The 16,261-nt window shown below is 40.0% G+C and overlaps 1 protein-coding gene across 3 annotated transcripts in view; it reads left to right on the forward strand.

The window, feature by feature from the left end:
• SERPINB12 (serpin family B member 12) overlaps nt 1-16,261 on the forward strand; it is a 42,109-nt gene that overhangs the window by 21,809 nt on the left and 4,039 nt on the right. For 2 of the 3 annotated variants that reach the window (XM_084762921.1, XM_084762920.1), the window contains exons 2-5: nt 9,010-9,195; nt 11,427-11,558; nt 11,874-12,011; nt 13,190-13,307. In XM_084762921.1, the coding sequence (XP_084619047.1) occupies nt 9,028-9,195; nt 11,427-11,558; nt 11,874-12,011; nt 13,190-13,307 (556 nt within the window). In that variant the 5' untranslated portion in view covers nt 9,010-9,027. Of the gene's footprint in view, nt 1-487; nt 544-9,009; nt 9,196-11,426; nt 11,559-11,873; nt 12,012-13,189; nt 13,308-16,261 lie in introns of all 3 variants that reach the window. The other variant, XM_084762919.1, reaches the window with a different exon arrangement.

Genomic DNA, 16,261 nt, shown 5'->3' on the forward strand with positions numbered 1-16,261 from the left:
AGGTATTAAGTTACTCTAGCCAGTAATCAAACCATAGTCCCCATGTCCACCTTTGTGCCAATGCAAGAAAAACATCCCTACTTTGGAAATAGATTAAAGCACACCCTGCAAATCTCATGTAATGAGTTTTAGAAGCTTGTGATAACTGAAAATCAGTTATAAGATGTCTAGGGCAGCAGGTACATGACATAAATCAGACCCCTGATTTCACTTACTGTAGACACTGGGGTGAAGGGTACTGGACAAATGTTATTTTTAGAGATTTATAAAAACACACCATGGAAAATAGCAAAGAAAATATACACATATTTTGTTAAATTTAGTTTAATTGAAAGCATAGGGCATGTAAGCTTGCTTTAAGAAATATCTGCCACATTTTCATTTCCTCTCCATCAATCAATGACAGTTCTACTCTACATTTCAACATGACACCTGGAAAAGTGCCAGCAAGGGAGGGGCCATGCTGATATATTTTCATTCCTGACAGGGTGTGGATTGAAACTTCCCTGGCCAGGGCTCAGAAGCAAACCTGAAGGCAAGAAGGTAAATGCTTGCATGCTTAATATAATTTTAAACAATGAAGGCTACACTGGAAGACCATTTTAAATACTAGAAACCCACAGAATATGACTGAAATGGTCATATAGCCATGTTTTGTTAAGTCAGATGCCCTTAAAAAGGAATATTTTGTTTTATAATGTTTTTTCCTACAACTATGGCAATTCTCATTAGAATATAAGAATAATATTCTATTCCTCAGGCCTCAGTTGCCCAGCAAGGGAGTTGATGTGTCAGGTTGAGTCTTTGAAATATATGGCTGACTGAATTTTTCACGTTCACATAGTTGGGATTATAGCTCATCTTTTAATACATTATTTCTGAAACATAAAATGGCATGATAGCATAATGCCTGTATTTTATTTTAAATTTTAATGATTTATTTTTTTATTTTATGTGCATTGGTGTTTTGCATGTATATATGTCTGTGTGAGGGTATAAGATACCTTGGAACTGGATTATGGGTAGTTGTGAGGTGCCATATGTTTGTTGAAAATTGAACCAAGGTCCTCTGGAAGAGCAGCCAGTGCCCCTAACTGCAGAGACATCATCTCTCCAGGCCCCAATGTCTGTATTTTAAGCAATTTAAATATGATTTAACATTATACTTTGGAAAAAAATTTTAACTGCATCTTTATCAAGTATTTCTTTATTTTTAGACAATATTTACTGTGTGGCTTGTTATATCCTGGTTTCAACAATGATTCCAGCAGAATAGCATCTAACTGTATAAAGTTGAAGTTTCCTTCTTGGGTTATTAGATGAGGAAATTGTAAAAATTATAAGATCTGAGATATTTTGGAGGATGAAGTTTTTTTCTTATTGAATAAGGAAACAATAATTTTTCTAGGTGAAAATACATTTATTTATTTATATATTTATTTGTGTGTGTGTGTGTATGTGTGTATGTGTGTGTGTGCACTGCATGCACGCATGCGTGTTGTGGTGTTGTGTGCCATGGCCAATGTGTGCACATCAGAGAATGACTTGTGGGAATTGGTTCTTGTACCTGAGGATCAGAATCATGTCATTATGCTTGGTGGCTACCACCTACAGACCCTGGGAGTCATCTTGTCAACCAGGAGAGAATAATCTCATTCATAATATTCTGAGTTGTTAGCACCTCTATCCAGTTTAAATTTTTACATTTCCCCTAAAAAGGTAAATAAACATGAGTTGTTTCTAACATAGTAGAAAAGTAATCAAGGGCTGACTCTACTATGCAGCACTTGTACCAGGGATAGCTGCAGCATATGTCAGCATACCTGAATAATGCCACTTATGTTAGAAGTGTCTACCATGGAAGCAAAGAAAACAATCCATAAACACAGGCTGAATGCTTCTATGTGCTGCCATTCTGTTCTCTACTGACAAAGTACAGAGATGAATAAAACTCTGAGTTCACCCTCAAGACAACTATATTTAGAAGTGAAGACTGAAATATAGAACTCAGATACTTATGGGTAATAAGGATAATTAAAGAGCCGTAAATGCAGTGGTCATCACATATGATGGGAACTAATTGACCTTTTAAGAGAAGAGGGTAATGGGACATGTAAGAGGGTGTCGCATGAGCAGAAAAGTCAGATGTAAGAGGTTGTGAATACATCGTAGCTGGAGTGCACATGATTAGCCCTTGGATCTGTCTCTAGGACCGTGAAAAGGTCAAACAATAAACAGTAAATCATCACACCTGTACCACCAAACCAACAACAGTAAATTTTTAAAAAGGTCCTTTCTCTTTCTTTTTTTAAATGTTCGATTTATCTTTAACAATATTTTTTACTTGATTTTTACTTTTTCAGAATTTTTATTTTTTACATATACATTTATATTGTTACACACATATATGCAATAAACTACCTGCAGCAAGAAGAATATAAAATATTATGAATTAAAAGGACAATGAGACAGATACAAGGGAGATTTACTTTCTTTAAAGATTGGAAATTGACGTGTTTTACAATTTTACTTAGGTTATGATAATTTTGGTTTTGAAATGACAAAATAGCAAGAATTTTAAAAATATAAGAGTAAAATAATTTCACAATAGCAACAACAGGAAGTAAAATTAAAGAAGGAATTTCAGCTAGGGAAATATTTTTAAATGATTTTTTTGAAACATAAATTTTTATGACTTTAATAGATAAGTGACAGGTGGATATGAGGACAACTAGTAGACAACCTCTAAACACAGCCAAATGTTCCCTTATTAGCAAGTGTCAATGGGATATCTGTCAAATGTAACACTATAGTTTTGTATGTTTACTTGTAAAAGCTTAATTTGTGTGTGCGAATGTGTGTGTGTGTGTGTGTGTGTGTGTGTGTGTGCATGCACACATGCCCATGCTGTGATGTGTGAGTGAAGGTCAGAGGACAACTTTTAAGAATCAGTTCTTGGGGCTGGAAAGATGGCTCAGTGGTTAAGAGCACCACCTGCTCTTCCAGAGGTCCTGAGTTCAATTCCCAGCAACCACATGGTAGCTCACAACCATCTATAGTGTGATCTGATGCCTTCTTTGGCAGATAAAGCCAAAGTGATTGTATATATCACTATATACAATAAATAAAATAAATCTTTAAAAAAAATCAGTTCTCTCTTGAACCATTTGTGTCCTAGGGATCAAATACAGTTCCTCAGCTTTGTCAGCAAGGACCTTTACTAGCTCAACCATCTTGTTGACCCCATTTTTATATTTTAAATAATAAAGATGATAAACAGTGATATTATATGAACATAGATTACGAATTATGTGTTTTTATTTGTATCCCTGACATGTTAATGTGAAAGATAAAAAGTCTGACATTATTTGACCTAGAAGTCTCATGCTGAAGTAACATAAGGAAATAAGATGAAAAAGGAAACAACTATATTTACACTTAGTAATAGTGAAAGATGGGAAACTAATCAAAATGGCCAGTATTCAGACATTAGTTTAAAATTGCATATTGAATTATAATGACAGTAAAAAGACATATATATAAACACACGTGTAAGACACAATCTGCTGATGAGTGGTGAAGATGATACATGTAGACAGATGCACACATGTACAGACAGACACATGGACATGCATACATTCATGCATGCACACATACATACATACATTCATACACACATACACAGACATATGAATATACATATTCATGTACACGCATACACACATGATCACAGTTGTACACATGCACACACATAATGTATATATAATATGAAGTGCATGCTGAAATTGCAAGACAAGAAGATACACAGGAAATAAAGACAATGAAGTTATGAATATTGTGAGAATAAACATCTCATTGCCTTTATATTCTATCTGTTCCTGAGTTAGAATTTAGTTATATTTTGTTAGAGGTTAAATAGTAAAGCAGCTCATTGGAAATACTGGCAAAATTAAACACCTTTATTAACATGAATGGGTTTTAATTTTATTTTCTGAATAAAAATTACCTGTTATCTCATCTCTAGAAAGCCATGATCAGAAACAGGTGACCTTGGGGACAGTAAGTATGAAACTAGCCAAGAGGATCTCAATTAAGGTTAAGGTTATTTGCAGTCTTGGTATCTCAATTTCCATCTGTCATCACACAGATTTTGAAGCAGCATGTAAAGGCCAATATTATACAATTTACAAGGCCAATATTATACAATTTTCAAAGCCAATATTATATGCAATGGTTATAGGAGCCTTGGGAGGACATACTGGGGTCTAAGACACTCTTTGTCAGGGAGAGCATTCAAAGAAGTCCCAAGATGGATTCTCTATGCTGGGAGTACTTTCTGCAAATAATTGCCTTGGTGAGAGACACAAACCAGATGTGCCTATAGCAAGGCTTGTCACATCAGTAAGGTGGGATATGGGGCATCTGGAAGATGGCAAGAGGCTGCTAGTGTTTGCTGAGGACAGGGAAATGTGGAAGGAAAGGCTATGACTCTGGTGTCAGACTGAGTTGGCCAGTTTGCAGACTATGGATCTAGTAAATTTCCAAATTTAAATGATGTTTTTTTTTGAGAATTAGAGACAATATTTGTAAACATGGGGTACACTGTGGCTAAAATTCTAAAGTCATTGTGAGTGAGGATAGTTCTAATTGCTTGAGCTGAGTGGATTTTGGGGGACTTCACTATTTTCAAAGGTTAATTCAGGTGTGTTTGGAACAAGTGATGACTGTGGCAAATCATGGTCAAGTTTTTCGAGTTGCAGCTTAAGAGGCAGCCTGCACTAGCAATCAATCACCTCTAGACTTTTGCAATCTCACTTTGCACAGTGACTACTTTCCAGAGTAAAAGGGGAGCACTTCCTTTTGGTGCTTGGAGAACACGCCCTGCATTGACAGCCTAAGTTTCGCTGTGAGGTATTGGTGCTCAATTTTCCAATATTCTTCACTCTTGTACCAAACACATGCTGGGAATGTCTTAAGCTAAGTGCCATGTGTAATAATACATTTACAATACATTTTAAAAGTAAACATATATGTACATATAAATTTAAGTTACCTTTGCATATAAATCCACCTGAATGTATAAGAGATGTTCATTTACCATGCAACAACACATAGTTCAGGAATAAGAACATGATCAGCTTCTAGAAGTCTCCATGCTCAGTCTCAGGGTCTCCTAGAACTTACTGCCTCCTTTTCATGAGAGAAGATTCTATTCTTTCTAAACGTTGGGTACAGTCGATGTCCTGTTGGCAGTCTAGCCAACTACAGAGTTTAATGAACGCCATAACCATTCTGTTTGGGGAGTCAGTCTGTTCGACCACTACTCTTTCTACCTGACACTGACCACTGGCCCCCAACCCGTCCTCAAAGGTCACCATTCTTTTCACTCTTAAGGTACCAGATTGGGGTTTGTGGATCTTAGTATATTCTGCCAATATTTCAAAGGCAGACATTGTTACTCTTTTAACTCATCCTTTTACAGTATCTAACTCAGTACAAGAACGTCATAAATATTTATTGAGTAATTAGGTTATTTTCAAGTATGAAAACTGCATAACGAACCAACCGACTGACCTTAAGGAGTTGGTTATCAGGTGACATTTTAATAAAGATATAGCATGTTCATTTTTCCTATACTCTAGAGCTTAGTGTAAAATGAGAAGAGCCTCCCTATCACAGGCATTTGCCTCTTGTTGGCATTGTGACAATAGCTCTGCTCTTTCTTTTTTCTGGCCACCATCTCTGGAAACTTTTCATTGAAAGCAAGGCTAAAGCCACCCAGAATGCAGCAGAAGATTCAGAGCACTCTGTGGCATTATAACTCATTCATACATGGAAAAGGAAGCTGGGGTGAAAGCAGCCAGGCTAAGAGAGTCACAGGAAAAGGTTCATAAATCTCTAGATGTTTTCTGAAGAAGTGGTAGAGAGAGCCTGAGGATAACTTGCAATGTGAGCAAGATAGCACAACTGTTAGGAACAAGTGTAAATCTTGTCAATAAAACAAAGATGTTGCAACAGAGCAGACCTGGGACAGTGAGGTCTTAGCCTGTTGTTTCTACTGGCCACACAGGGTGGCATACGAGCCAGTTCACTTCATCTGTTCTCAGTCTCTTTTCATTCTGAGAAGAAGGGAGTTGACCTACATGAACAGTCATGCTCTCCCTAAAGCCTGGAGGCTTTTGTTCCTTCAGCTCTGTGTTCAGGGATGCTGGGAGTGAATGCCCCTGCTGATAGCCCGAGGTGGTGACCATTCTGCAGAGTGGCCATTCACCAGGCTGAGACTATTACCAACCAGGATCAGATCATGGTGCATCTCCTGTAACCCATTTGTGCGTAGAGAAGAGACAGTCAGAGTGGCCACTGCTCCTCCATGCACACTTTGATGTTACCTATATTAATTTTTAAGAGAAAAAGTTATGATTAAATAAAACCTGTGAAATCCCATCAACCCAGGCTATTGGCATCCCTTCTTTTCTTCACTAGTTCACTTTCTACAAAATCATTAATGGAAGTAGAATTTAAAGTACCTATAAAGAATGTGAAGGTATTACCCAGCAGAAACATGGACAGGTTTCGGATTTTATTGAGGCAATTTGATTTTATTGAGACATCTAGAACACATATTATCTGAGCAAATGCCCACTTTTCAGGGCACCTTGCTGAACACAAAAATAGCACACACACACACACACACACACACACACACACACACACACACACACACACACCAACAAACGACAAAAAGCTAAACCAATCCAAACTACACACACACAATCCCCCCCAAACCCCTAAAAATGCAAATGGCCTCTAAATTTAGTTCCACTAAGTATCATATTTTATGAGAACTGCACACGTGGGTACAAGGCATGTACCCTTCAGCTCTTCCCTTGTTCCCCTGGAGCTCTCCTTAAATCAAATCCATGTCCCTCCTCCATCTTCAAAAATATGTCCTACTGAGTTCTAGTAGTGCTTCCTGCATGCACGTGGGTACAGGGCTGAGCACTTCAGCCACAGATAGTGTTAAAATAAAATATTTATCTCAAACTGAAACTCAGGGCAAGAGTGGGAAAAACAAATTTGTTATAAAATTGTCAGAAAGAAACCTTAAGAATATAGATTTTCATTTAAAGGAGGGAGAGAACCCACTAATGTACAGTGGTGTGTGTGTGTGTGTGTGTGTGTGTGTGTGTGTGTGTGTGTGTGTGTGTGTGTTCAGCCTATTTTCAGTGAAGGGGTGACATAGTTAAAACAGTGTGCTGTGAAGGCATTTGTGTGAATCTGAAAATGTGTCTGATTTGCCCCTTCAGCGCTTTGCTTTGTCATAGGAGAGTGATAGGATTCATTTCACAGAATCCCAGGATTAAAGCTTATGTATGTAAAATATTTAACACATATCAGGAAGATATGTTTTTATGTTGCCTAGGGTCTTTTTGAGTTGCGTTTCATATGCACAGTGAACTTCTATCAAACTGAGAAGATGGTAGAGCCAGCGTGCACCATTCCCTTCAGTAGAGTAACTATTTCTTAGTACTCTGTGTTCAGTCTCTTACAATGGTAACACAAACCAGGGCTTGCATTTGTGTCCCAGAAATACAAAAGGTCCGTAAACAAAGAAAAGAAGGAAGAACAGGGAGGGTGAGATGTAATCACTACACTGTTGGTATTTCTAGACTACATGGAGGATGAGGCAAGGAACTGTTGCTAAGGAAGTCATTCTCCTGGCTTGGTTCTACTTCGCCTGTGGTGTCAGGCTGTCAAAAAAGCATTAAAGTGAAAAAAAAACCTCTGTAGCCTCAGTGGCTTTCCAGCTCTGTTTCCTCTTGACCAATACTGATGAGTGGCATGAAATTAGATTGTCTATAGGATGAGTCAAACTGTAAAGAGGCGGTTAACAGAGGACATGGCGCATAACATTCTGATGGACATTTGGCCAGTCAGAGACAACCAAGGGAAGAAGAGCGAGCAGAGCAGGGAACATCTTGAAGGGGAGGGGAAAGTACAGTATCGTTGTCTTGACTGCTGACTCGAGGCTCATCTTTGCTTTAGTTTACCCGATTGAAGTTCTGACATGAGTAAGTGGTCTTGTTGTTCTAACCTCTGCTCTTAGGACCTTATATGAAGTCTTTACAGCTGTAATCAAGATAAGATGAGGTAATGCTGGTTCAGTGGAAGGACAAGTATGGACACATGTATGTGCATGTTCGTGTATAAGATATATATGTTGGCACACGCCTTTAATCCTAGCACTCAGGGGACATAGGCAGGTGGATCTCTGTGAGTTCCAGGCCAGCCTTGTCTACATAGTGAGTTCCAGGACAGTTAATTCTCTGTTACACAGAGAAACCCTGTCTCGGTCCTCTTACCCCCAAAAGAGATACATATGACGTGAAGATGGAGGAAGAGATTAGAACGATATCTCTGTAAGCCAAAGAGATAGCCGATAACAGCAGAAGTGGCATGGGACAGCCTTTTGCTGAGAGCCTTAGGAGGAACTAGCTCTGTAGATTCATTGGTTCTGGATTTCTGGCCTCCAGGGCAGTGGGATGACAAATTCGTGTTTCTTAAGCCAATTGACCAGTGGTATTGTTTTCTGTTGTGACTTTAAATGAAAAGACTTGCATCTTTATCAATGCAGATACTAATTCCATTATTTATATGGATGGTTTATGACTTTAGTTTTCCAACTCGTCCACTCCATTCTCACTCTGATTTTCTCACTCTCCCTCTCCTCCTTCCTCCTCTCTCTTCCTTTTCCTTTTCTTCCTTTTATTTTTCTTCTGGATCCACTTTCTCTCTCTTCCTACAACCTTTCTTTTCCCCATCCTTCCTTTCCCTCCTTTTTATCTTGCATAGCTAGGCAAATATTCTACCACCGAGCTACACTCCAAGTCAGTTTTAAAGTTGTTAAGAAACACACTGGATAATTGTGTATTGTTATATCTTGGGCATTACAAATAAGAATTGGTTGCATATCCATTTTTTCCGTTCATTTTTTTCTTTTTCTTTTAGACAGTAACCAGTTTTACAATGGACTCTCTCATTGCAGCAAATAACAAATTTTGCTTTGATATTTTCCAAGAAGTTAGCAAAGATGATATTCATAAAAATATCCTCGTCTGCCCTCTGAGTGTCTCAGCTGCCTTTGGTATGGTTTGCCTGGGAGCTAGAGGCGACAGTGCACGGCAGATCAATGAGGTATGTATCCAAGGGATGTTGCACAGGGCCCTGTGCTCTGCCTGGGTTGCATAGGAGGCTAATATGACACTTCGGTGGGCTGGGCGGCTCACTGCTCTCATCATTTGGCCTTAGAAGCCACAAGGGCTTCATTTATGGTTTCATTCATCTTCCGTAGGGGACTTCCATAGCCTCTCTGCCTGATAGCTTTTCTCGTTCATTTTGTTTCTTCTCCTTTTCATTCTTTCTACCATTATTGATACCAATACTATTAGTAACCTTTAATATAAGTATGTTTCTTCTCTTCTTTCTCTCATTAACTAGATGTGCACTGGGACCTAAATGTTTACCCAGTAAGTTAAGACCCTCCCGGTCTTTCTAATTTCATTTTTCAGAAAATCCCATTGGCTTTCCTTTTGATAAACCTGCTGAATCCAGGCACTTTGCACTCCCTTTATGAGTTCTGGACTCCATGCCTCCTGGCTTGCTTCTGTGACAGCATCCTGTGTTGCTCTCTTAACACAGAAGCCTGAGATTCTTTAAGGCAGAAATCTTCTTTTAAGATTTTGTAAAACCAAGACTTCTCATTAGGCTCAAAATAGAAACTCAACTCCTTATACTGGTCCCTGAAGATCTGGGCGTATGAATCCCCAAACCACTCATCTTTCACCTCTCTCAGGTCTGTCACCGTGGTCACTTCAGTTACCCTGCGGCCTGTATTTCTTCCTGTAGTGCATTATATTAGTTACTTTTCTACTACTGTGACAAAACACAGTGACCATAGCACTGTATAAAAGAGTCCCTTTAGCTGGGCTATGGCTTCTCAGGGTTAGAGTCCACGATGACAGGGCAAAGGCAGGGCAGCAGGATTGTCTGAGAGCACACAGCATGGTCAGGAAACAGGAGGCAGAGAGAACGCACTGCAAATGGTGCAAGTATCAAAACCTCAAAGCCCACAGCCAGAGACACACCTCCTCCCAAAAGGCCAGACATCCTCATTCTTCCAAGACAGTTCCCCTAATGAGAGACCAGGGGCTGTTTTTATTCAAACTATCGCACTCTGATACTTAATCCTTTGGTTTATTTTCTCATTTATCAGTGTTTGCCATCTTCCAAAGGGTCACTCTAACCTTACACTCTAGTGCTCCACCCAAGCTCCACATCCCATAAATGAGGCCAGTCACATTTACCCACACAGCACTTCCCAGCATAGTGCACACAGCAGCCAATTACTATGTATATTGTTTTATACCTTTATGTCACTGCTGCGTGATTTCTGGGAGATGTTGTCACACAACAGTAGGCACCCAACAGATACTGCAGAATGGGTGTCTATGACAAACATGCTCCTGTTCCCTGCAGTATGCTGTGAGTTTCTGAGGCTGGCCTTGCTCTGACACACAGCACAGGGGTGAGGTATCAGTATGACTGCTGTTCTTGAACATGAAGGAGTTGGATTCACGGATTAAAGCAGAATTATTCAGGGTCATTATGCTCTTGCATGTACTAGTAGTTGCCTTGCCATTATTTCTTGTTCCATAGGCATCACTTAGCTATAGATTGGGGTTTGCACCCTCCAGGAAAAGCTTATGTTTTTTTCCTTGCAGTTGGGGGGTCACCTGCTATTAACCAGGGCCTGAGCAACATGGAGGGTGTCTCGCCTTCCCCACTTCCTCTGAGATGCTTTAATAATAGATTTAAGACAATTCGACATTTCCACAATACCTTATCCTTATATAATCCGTGGACATTTTAATGAGATATTTTACATTAGTTGTCATTCTGTCTTCAATACCCAATATGCATTTGATACTTGTGCTCAATTAAGAGTGGGCATAAATAAGTGTAGGTTAGTAATTGTACCTAGCTGGTGAATTCCTTCTGTTCCTTGGTTTGGCTATATTTATTCTTTCTAGCTTTTTTCTTTTGGGTTTCGGAAAAAGTGTCATGTAGCCTGGGTTGACCTCAAACTTCCTATGAAGCTGAGGATAATCTGGAACTTTTAATCCACTGACTGGGACTAAAGGAGTGTGCCTCCGTACTTACCTCACGTGATTCTGGGTATAGAACTCAGGGCTTTGTGCTCCCTAGGGAAGCAGCCTATCAACTGCTCTCATCTCCATTCGTCAATGGAGTCCGAGGAGGAGGGCAGTATTCAGTGACATCCGCTTCTGTGAACCATTGGTGACTATTTTTTTGCTGACTTCCTATCTTTCACAGTGTCTGAAAGGCCCTATGTCATTATCACGCAGGTATTACATTTCAATGAAGTTTCCGAGGACAAAAGCAAAGATCCCAATGATCCTTGCTCAAAAAGCACAAGAGAAGTGTCTGACAGTTCTCTGGTAGGGCAGAAAGAAATGCCAGCGTCTCTGGATCAGCAGGTGAGTGCCTGCAAACCCTTCTCTTCACTAAGTGCTCACTCTGCCTGTGCTGTGCCTGATAATAAATGCTTGTTCTGAAGACTAGGCACAGGCTGGCACCGACAGTGGAAATCACATAGGAGTGGCAATCCCATTTGGCTACACCTTATATATGCCCCTGGCTGTCCCCGCTTGCTCCCTGCCTCCCCCAAACCGGGTAATGCAGGACAATGACATTTCCCAGGCCAGTTCTGCTTCGCTTCTGTAAAATGCTTTTCCTTTAGTAGCAGTCAACTCTTTGATTATTTTGAAACTGTTTGTTTCTTCTCCTGTTAGGATGAATCTACCAATGAGAATGAAGTGCTCGGCTGCCACTTTGGGAAACTTCTGTCAAAGTTAGATAGAGACAAAACTTATTACACTCTAAGTATGGCCAACAGACTCTATGCAGAGCAGGGATTCCCACTCTGCCCGGTGAGTAACAGAGATTAAGATGTGCACAGAGCATGCTCTGTAAATAAGTGTGGAGGTGCATGGTTCACCTTCCACATAGTGCATGGGGTTATGGGCTGGTGCACATCTGTGACTTGCTTTCTGGGGTCTCAGCCTCTGTCTTCTTCCACCTATTCTTCAGCTTGGGTTTAGGAGGCCACTTAGAAATGGCATGACATGGACAGAATGGGTCACTTGATTCACAGCCCACTGTCACATGAGTGAACTTCATAAGTGATTGTCTTTTCCAGTCCAGGCGCACAGTGGGCATGTTGTGTGACTTTTCTCCCTGCTGGCCGCCCTGAAGGCACTGCTCTCAGATCCTTGCTGTGCCTTGTGTTGTAGTTTCCATGGGAAATGTGCTTTGCAGAAGGTGCATGGTGTCACAAGATGCGAGCCTGTTGGGAGCCCAAAGCCACAGTCTTTTTGTGGCTTCTGTGGATAAGCAGTTTCTATCTGAAGCAGGATACATTCCAGTTAGGAGTCTACTCCCAGGAAGCGTGAGGGATGTGAAGAGAGGCAGATGGGACCCAGCTGGCATGAACCAGGCTAGTTAGGGAGCAAAATCCTACTCTATGTCACAGCAAATTATCACTTATATATCAGATTAAACAACCCTAGAATTTTCAGAGCTAAGTCCACACATGCAACTTATTTGTTAAAAAGTGTGCAAATTAGTGTTTTTAGTACTGTATTATTTATTTAAAAATCATACTAAGATACGAGTTAGTAAAAATGCGCCTCTAAACCATTTTATATTTATTTATTTATTTATTTAAAGATTTATTTTATTATGTATACAGTATGCATCAGATCACGCTATAGATGGTTGTGAGCCACCGTGTGGTTGCTGGGAACTGAACTCAGGACCTCTGGAAGAGCAGTCAGTGCTCTTAACCGCTGAGCCATCTCTCCAGCCCCTCTAAACCATTTTAAAGTGTGCGTGTAAGTACAGTTAATTATGTTCACAATATAACTAACATGCTATTCATGAAACTTTTTGATCACCTGCACAGAAAGTCTGTGAACAGGAAGATGGCCACTCCCCTGATGTCAGGTGGCCAGAGGTTTCTTTCTTGGGTTCTTATTGTCTCATCTTAACAATCAGCACCTCCACTTTGATCTTGTTGTGCCCTTTCCCATGTATTTGAATTGAACAGGAATACTCAGATGACGTGACTCAATACTACCACACGACAGCTGAAAGTGTGGATTTCCAGAAGGATACTGAGAAATCGAGACAAGAGATTAACTTCTGGGTTGAAAGTCAGTGCCAAGGTAAGAAAGGTCTAGCAGCGAGGCTGGCACTCCTTCCCATCTAAACCAGTGGGCCCACTTAGCAGGTTTGCACATGCGGTGTCCTCCTCAAAGCTCACTTTGAACAGCGTCAGACAAGATCAGGTGCATTCCGGGTGGTGGCTATGTAGGCACGTTTATCGTGTGTTCCTGCTTTTTTCATTCTCCTGGGATCTTTGATTTTTAAAAACTTCTGAAACCACACGCACTTATTTATTGTGTGTCTATGTGTATTCATGTGGGCATGTACTTGACATGTGATGTCAGAGGACAACTTGCCAGGCTGGTTCTCTCTTATCCATTTATGTTCTTTCATCTATATGACTTTAGATTTCCTATATGAGAGAAAAGTGCAATGTTTTATATTTCTTTTTCAATTACCCACTCCTGTTTCCCCATCTGTTCTCTCTTTAGAACCCTTCTACACTCTCACGGCAAAACTTCTATTTTCATGTTATGTATACCAAATCTAGATTCCTAGTATGAGAGGCGAGCAGAGATATTTGTCTTTCAGAGTTTGACTTATTTTGCCTACCTTGATGATGCCCACTTCCATCCACTTTGCTGCAAATAACATACTCATTTTGATTATACATACATACATACATATATATATATATGCAGCTTTTATTCATTAATTCTAATAACAGATATGCTAAATGAGAGCTTGGCTTCTTCATTTTGAAGTTGGTTGTGAACTTAGCCAATAAGGGAGAGACTTCTGTTCTCAGTTGTTAATCCCGTTTTTGTTCACTTGCAGCTCACTCATCCTTTGTCCCATCGCCCTCTAGACTTCCTCCTTCATCACCATAGTGGGGACTCCAATCAGCTCTAATCTCCATTTCATGGGGGAAGTGACATGTGGTTTTGTCAGTCATTAAGAACGAAGGCAGGGTTCCAGCCTGGATCTCTAGGTGGTGGAAAGCCCCCTTCTACCTGCACATGTATACTCTACAAAGATGGAATCCTCCTTTCAGGCTGAGTGCTACAAGAGGGTATCTAACTATTATCAGAGTGGAGTTGGAGGCATTCTTGTTCAGTGAACATCAGTGAGCATCAGAGGGGAAAGCCACGCACTGCATCTGCTGCCTCTAGGTTGAGACATCCACTCACACTCATACACTTGAGTGACAGCCAGGGAACCACAGTGGTGGGTGTATTTCCAGTTGCTTTTGGTATGTGGTGCAAAGCTTTGTTTCTTTCTTCCAATCGGAGGCTTATAATTCTTGTTTTCTGTACTCTTTATGTAGAGTTAAGGTCTGTTCACTAATGGTGTTTTCTTATTCTTCCTTTTCTTTTTTTCAGAATTTTTTATTAATTTATTCAGATTACATCTAAATTCTTATCCCCTCACTCTTATATTCTTGTTCCTCCCTCCCTCCATCTTTCACCTTTTCTCCGCCCCTAGGTCTGTGACAGAAGGGGACCTCCTTCTCCACCATATCATCACAGCCTATCAAGTCTTATCCAGATAGCCTGCTTATCCTTTTTCTGAGTGCCACCAGGCCTCCCAGTAAGGGGAAGTGATCAAATATAGGGCACTAGAGCCCATATAAGAATGAGTCCCTGCTCTCACACAACTGTGGAGAACGTCCTGTCCATTGGCTAGATCTGAATAAGGTTCAATGTTTACTGCATTTATTGTCCTTGGTTGGTCCGGTAGGTTGAGCAGACCCCCTGGGTTCAGATTCACCCATCATGATGTTTTTCTTGTGGGTTTCTAGGACCTTTTGCATCCTTCTATTTCCCCATTCTCCCATATTTACCTCACCTAGAATCCCAATAGGAAGTCCCTGCATCTATCCTGATCTCCCGGTAGGTGAAGACTTTAATTGGACATCCCTTTTGGGCTAGTGTCCTATTATAAGTGAGTATATACCATGTGAGTCTTTCTGCTTGTGGGTTAACTCACTCAGGATGATCATTTCTAGTTTCATCCATTTACCCATAAATTTCAGGATTTCCTTGTTTTTAATAGCTGAGTAGTATTCCATAGTGTAAATATACCACAGTTTCTTTATCCATTCTTCGACTGGGGGACATTTAGGTTGTTTACAAGTTCTGGCTATTATGAATAAGGCTGCTATGAACATGGTTGAGCATATGACTTTGTTGAGCATATGACCTTGTTGTGTGGTTGAGCATATGATCTTGTTGTGTGGTGGAGCAATCCTCAGGATTACTTTAGATATTCTGTGTTTTTTTGTTTTTCCATATGAAACTGAGAATTGATCTTTCAGTGTCTTTAAAAATTGTGTAGGTATTTTGATAGGGATTGCATTGAATCTGTAAATTACCTTTGGTAAGATGGTCCTTTTTACTATGTTAATTCTCCTGATCCGAATATTGAACCATCCCTGCATGCCTAGTATGAAGCCTACTTGGTCGTGGTGAATGATATCTTTGATGTGTTCTTGGACTCGGTTTGCAAGTATTTTATTGAGTATTTTTACATCAATGTTCATAAGAGAAATTGGCTGAAATTATCTTTCTTTGTTATTCTTCCTTTTCTATATGCCACAGAATTCTTGTGCTTTCAAGGTTCCATTCAGCTATGAAAAGGGTAGTAGTTTGGTGAAGAAGTCCTGTCTGAACCCTAATATATATTTTCTCTTTAACGAGTTGGCTTTCCTAGAGTATTTTAAGTGTAGTGGATGTTGAGACAGCATATTATATAATCTATAGACAGCCATGCTCAATGTAAAAGGATCCTTCCTCATAAAGATCTCAGCATACATTCACATGTCTGGTGATTTAAGGTAGAAAAGAACATGTCTTGAGAAGGGCTAGCACTTGATGGCAGTGAGGACCACCTTCTGTCATCCCTACGGGTGCGTCCTGTTGTCCTTAGTGCTCTTTCATAACAGAAGGGGCCTGGGCCAGGATCAAGGCCATTTCCCCTTGTTTCTTTTTGACTAGTAGATATCTTTTTATTG

This window comes from Acomys minous (assembly GCF_964271855.1).
Source record: "Acomys minous genome assembly, chromosome: 1".
NCBI lineage: Eukaryota > Metazoa > Chordata > Mammalia > Rodentia > Muridae > Acomys > Acomys minous.